This window comes from Haliotis cracherodii, unplaced genomic scaffold (assembly GCF_022045235.1).
Source record: "Haliotis cracherodii isolate W230 unplaced genomic scaffold, xgHalCrac1.p SCAF_11, whole genome shotgun sequence".
Classification (NCBI taxonomy): Eukaryota; Metazoa; Mollusca; class Gastropoda; order Lepetellida; family Haliotidae; genus Haliotis; species Haliotis cracherodii.
Genome location: NW_027266266.1, coordinates 14,427,155 through 14,433,154, shown reverse-complemented (window position 1 = coordinate 14,433,154; position 6,000 = coordinate 14,427,155). Strand labels below are relative to the sequence as shown.

At 41.2% G+C, this 6,000-nt stretch overlaps 1 protein-coding gene across 1 annotated transcript; it reads left to right on the top strand.

Moving 5' to 3' along the window:
• The first annotated feature begins 2,391 nt into the window (after window positions 1-2,391).
• LOC139455429 (uncharacterized) lies at window positions 2,392-3,919 on the top strand. The gene has a single exon (XM_071236983.1). The coding sequence runs from the start codon at window positions 2,438-2,440 to the stop codon at window positions 3,917-3,919; it is 1,482 nt and encodes a 493-aa protein (XP_071093084.1). The 5' UTR covers window positions 2,392-2,437.
• The last annotated feature ends 2,081 nt before the right edge of the window (window positions 3,920-6,000 follow it).

The window sequence follows — 6,000 nt, the reverse complement described above, 5'->3', positions numbered from 1 at the left end:
CTCTGTGTGTAGCACTCAGTGTGTAACATGTCTCCATGTGTCGCACTCAGTGTGTAACATGTCTCCATGTGTCGCAGTCAGAGTGTTAACATGAATCTGTGTGTCGCACTCAATGTGTAACATGTCTCCATGTGTCGCACTCAGTGTGTAACATGTCTCCATGTGACGCAGTCAGAGCGTTAACATGTCTCTGTGTGTCACACTCAGTGTGTAACATGCCCCGATGTGTCGCAGTCAGAGTGTTTACATGCCTCTGTGTGTAACATGTCTCCGTATGTCGCACTCAGTGTGTAACATGTCTCCATGTTTCGCAGTCAGAGTGTTAACATGTCTCCATGTGTCGCACTCAGTGTGTAACATGTCTCTGTGTGTTGCACTCAGTGTGTTACATGTCTCCATGTGTCACAGTCGGAGTGTTAACATGTCTCCGTGTGTCGCACTCAGTGTGTAACATGTCTCCATGTGTTGCAGTCAGAGTGTTAACATGTCTCTGTGTGTCACAGTCAGAGTGTTAACATCTCTCCATTTGTCACACCCATTGTGTAACATGTCTCTCTGTTATCCCACTCAGTGTGTAACATGTCTCTGTGTGTCGCACTCAAAGTGTTAGCATGTCTTCATGTGTCGCATTCAGTGTGATAACATGTCACCGTATGTCACACTCTTTGGCTTAATAACATGTCTCTGTGAGTGTCACACTCATTGTGTTTACGTTTCTTTGTCTTTGGCACTCAGTGTGTTAACATCTTTCCGTGTGTCTGATTCATTTTGTCAACATGTCTCCGAGTGTCACTCCGAGTTCTGTTACATTGTCTCAGTATTGCGCACACCGTGTGTTGCACTCAGTGTGTTAACATGTCTGTGCGTATCGCACGCATTCTGTTAACATGTCTCCGTGTGTCGGACTGATTGTGTTAACATATCTCCGTGTGTCACACTCATTGTGTTAACATGTCTCCGTGTGTCACACTCATTGTGTTAACATGTTTCCGTGTGTCACACTCATTCTGTTAACGTGTTTCTATGTGTCGGACTCATTGTGTTAATGTTCACAGTCGCACACAGAACATTTCCTCATAACACAATCTACTACTGACAACCTTCTCCGGAACAACGATGACTCATTGTTAACCAATTGTGTGACCCTAAAATTTAATATAATTAAACAATTCATTAGAGAAATGTAAAGTACATATAAATCCTTAATACGGTCATTCCGTAAATGTAACATATCTTTGCACAATTTAAAAATAAACTTTCTGATAAAAGGATCCGATGTACAAGAGTCTGGTTGTGTACAGAATGTGATTGTGGTTAAATGTAAGATTCGTATCATATGATATTGAAGTGTAAAACAAATACCTGTTGTTACGAAATAAGTATTTACCCAATACTGTTCGTCCTTATAATGTAAATAAGACCTTGTAAGTATTTTGCAGTCATAGCAGCAAAGTACAATCACAGCTGTTGCTACTTACTAAAACCATGTATTTAACATGTAAATTTGCGGTTGTGTTGAGTTATGTCCCTTGTAAATACTTTTATGTACGCTTCATAAATTTATGTTTACTGTTCAGAACTGGAAGCTAAAGTTATTGCACTGTGTTTGTACTTTTAGCTATTGTGCCCTACAACTGAAAAAAACATGCCTGTGTGTTTGTCTGTTTGTCTATCTGACTGTCTTTACGTCGTTTGTACAAACAGGAAATATTTCTTCTTGAGATTAGCACATGAACAATCACATTGTCCGAGTATGACTTTGAGAGTAAACTTGCCCCTTGGTGTAGGTCACAGGTACGAGCGCGTTTTTATTATCAGCTAGCTCCCTTGACAAGCATGTGATACTGGGGGCATTTAGTTGAAGTAGAGATCATAGATATAAGTACTCCCTTAGGCCAAGAATTATTCGTCAGTCTTGCAAAGTGAGAAGTGAGAAAAAACGGAAGAATTGCAGAAATGAGAACTAAAAAATTCAAATGATATTTGGCAATACAGTTTGATTAGAAAACGTGATGAAAATGCATATTTTAAATTTTAGGAGCAAGAGAGAATGTGCAGTAATCTTTTGCGTCACAATGGGGAGGAGACGTCGATATCATGGATTGCTGTGATGAACTAAACCATGCGTTATTTTAATAAGGGCGACCACTGTTTACATCTAATATATGTGAATAAAGTCCATGTAAAGTGCAGTGTTTAAGTATATGCTGCTACATACTTCGATCACCAATGACAGGACTATATGCCACATCAGGTAAGTTGAGATAACCTAGTGTTCTTTGCACCCGGGACACGGTGACACTGACTGCGTAATGATAACCCAATATGTGTATACATGTACTTGTACCTCACGCCAGCCACTCAGTAGTAGAAAACGTCGTGTTATACCAAGAGGTACACGCAAACATCACGCTAACAGACAAGGACATCTCAGGGGATGGTGTACATTCTGAGAATGGCCGAGTTTAAATGTCTTTCCTGGCTGCTGACATGTACCTACCTGATCTGTGTTTGTAACTGCCAGGACAGTATTGTGTCTGTCATACAAAAAATGGACCAGTTTGAGGAAGATCTGTTTCGTAACAAGGAGGACATGATCCGTATGGAGAAAAGGATACGAAATATCATAGATGTCGCTGAGACATCATTGAGGGCTGAATTAAAGGAAAACATACGGGATCAGGTGAGAGAAGCCATGGCGGAGATTCTACAAGGGGAGTCTCTTCAGGACATGGTGAAAAGTCAGGTCGTCTCTGAAGTGCGGCATCTGAAACAGGGCTACCATCAGATGAAGAGGCAGTTGCTTCATGTCTCAAGATCACTCAAAGACTTTCAGGACAAGACGGGTGAATTTCATGAATCTGTGCTAAAGAAAGCAGATGTGTGGAATCGAGAAAACTCATGTGATACCTGTGTCAGAGATAAACACAGACTGGAAATAGAACTACGGAAGAAGGATATTTTTGCTGCTGATCTCCAGAAAAATATTGAACGATTCATGGTATTGAACGAGACATGCCAGTCCCAAATATCACAACTTAAAACAGCTCTTGCTGTGCCTGCTTCAACCCCCGCCCCTGTAAATGTCACCTCAATCCCCAAATCACCAGTGTCAACCACGTCAGTGACGACACCCAGGCCAGAGGGGACGAAAAGTAGGATCCTGATTGCTCCAGGCTGGTCAGGCACCCAGCACCAGTTCCGTCAACTCAACATTCACAGTAACTCACTTAGTGTCTATCAGTATCACACCATGAAGCTGGTGACATGTGTTGCATTCGTAGCAAAGACAAAGAAACTTCTGATAGGACTAGCCAACCCTGATAAAATAGTGTCATCTCCACTGGATACAAGTCACGTGAGGGTGCTAAGAGAAGGTGTAGAGACATATGGCATGGCAGTGGATGAAGATCGGGACATTGTATTCATAGCCACGTATCAACCACGATACTCAATCAGCCGCATGTCTACACAGGGGAAAGACTTTACAGCCACCATTGACTTATCCACGTACGGAAGCTTTCCAAGGGAAATAACTCTTGACACAAGGAGAAAGACGATATATGGGTGTAATAGCGGGAAACTGTTCACAGTGACATATGATGGTCAAGGTCTGGCAACATTAGCCACAGGAAGTAACATGTATGCTGTAACCCTAGACCAAGCAGCTGGTGTGTTGTATTATAGCATTGAGAAGAAACTGATGAAGATGCCAGTGTCCACTAATGTGAGTACAGAGGTGACCACACTGACCGCCGTCCCCTGGAACATGAGACTGTATAGAGGCACCATCTACTTCAGTTGCTATAATTCTCCTATTGTAGGTGCAGTGGATGTGACATACAACACTGTTGCATACACTCTCCAGTCAATATCCATGAAGGGGGATGTTGCTTTACTTATGTGTTTGATTCCCTGAATTCTAAAATGGATATTCTACTATGAATTTGGAAAATACTCAACTCTGTAGTTTCGAATCACAAAAAAACAACTCTGATTAAAACAGCTGATTTGGCGGCCACATCACCACGGAAACTGATATTTATAGAATAACTTTTTTTCTCAGCCATTGTTGGTAGACATTTTGAAATAATGATATGAACAAATATACTTTACAATGTGCAGAGGTGCGGTCATTCAAAGCACGAGTGGCAAATATTTTGAAGGACAACACGATGGAAACTGACTGAGTGAGTGTATTTCAAGTTTTGGGGACAACAGTGAACTTGAAATTAGACGCCTTTCTATGTCCGACTGTGACGTAACATCATTTGCGATCAATGAGCGTTGTGACGTCATAATAGTGATGTGCTGTGTAGATTAACACACATTATAGCTAAAATTGATAGAATTATAATTAAACCGCCCGCATGTTATTGGAAATGAGCGGGCCACTGTAACTTGATAATGCCCTCATATTGCTTGACGACGGGCCATTATCACGCCCTTTGCTAGGTGACGTTATAGGATGGGGATAGGTGACGTCACGTTCAATCTGGTTTGTTCTATGACGTTTCCATATTTGTAAAAGTGGGTCAGTGACATTCGTGTTGATTGCAGTAAATGTTTCAAAACCGATATTGTTGTTTCTATTTATTTGATAACAAATTCCATCCATTTTAGCTATAATAACGGTAATGCTATTTTTCAGGGCATTATCATTTGCAGAAGCCCTTGGTCTTTTCAACTGCCCTCCTTCGTCGGGCAGAAAGAACTCGGGCTTCTGCAAACGATAATGCCCTGAAAAGTAGCGTTACCCTTATAGTACGTTTAACAAGCTCCTTCTAAGCGCGTGATACCTTCGTTACACTCTCGGTAACATCGCGATAGTTTAGAGAGCTCCTCGAATGGGCTATCGCTAACCCAGCTCTACAGTTTGTTTATCTTCTACATTTTCCAACACACGAATATTTGAACCTCCATGTATGTCCATCATATATCAGTAGACTGATTTCGTTTATTTGAAGTCGGCAAAAGAGTTGAAATAACTGTACAGCATCGTGTTCCTGATATAGTGATTTGGGGATTATAGGTTCGATATAAAATTCAGTTTAGGTTGTAAAGTCATTGATATGTACTGTAAGATTTTATCAATAAATACATTTTCATAGTTCCATTGCTATTATCCGTTTTTCCAACTTACACAAAACAATGCAACCTTCTGTACGAATTACCTCTGCTGACACTAAGGCACCGCCGTCTTTATATTCTGGGAGGGGACTTGGGTTGTTTTTGAACTAATAATCCCAAAAAACAATTGTCTGTGGAGCGTGCTGGGTTTCTTTAAGATACTCTAATGTGAAAAACTTTCATTGTTCGGCTCTTCATTTCACAAAAATACATTGTATGGTTTAAAGCATAATCCATCATAAAAAAAGGTAGGAATAAAGTGGTCACGGATCCCAGGGATATGACTCTACTTAAAGCAGCTGATGTTTATGCCTAGGCCCTTTAGGTCTGGTTAGACATCACCGCCATTCAGATGAAACATACAGTTAGTAGGCGTAGGTCTTCATGGTGTTAACAGCAGGTTATTGTTGTTGTTTAACGCCGCACTCCAATATTCCAGCTATATGACGGCGGTATGTCAGTAATCGAGTCTTGACAAGACAATCCAGTGATTGACATCATGAGCATCGATCCACGCAATTAGGATACGATGACATGCATCAACAAAGTCAGGGAGCCTGAACAGCCGATCCCGTTAGTCGCCTCTTACAAGCGTAGTCGCCTTTTACGACAAGCGTGGGTTGCTGAAGACCTATTCTATCTGGTCTTTGTACCCTCCTTTGCTTGCTCCGTAGGGTGCCAGTCTTTGTCACAACGTAGAAATCTTTAGCCGATTGTTTTCGTATCTTAAATGTCAAGTCACATGTTCGGAATAAATATTGTATATGCGAGTCTTTTGCAGTGTATGAAATCCCCGCAAATCTTCAACCAGACCACAAGGCAGGCAACTCCTGAAACTCGCTACTTGAAATAGAATCATAAAATATGTCG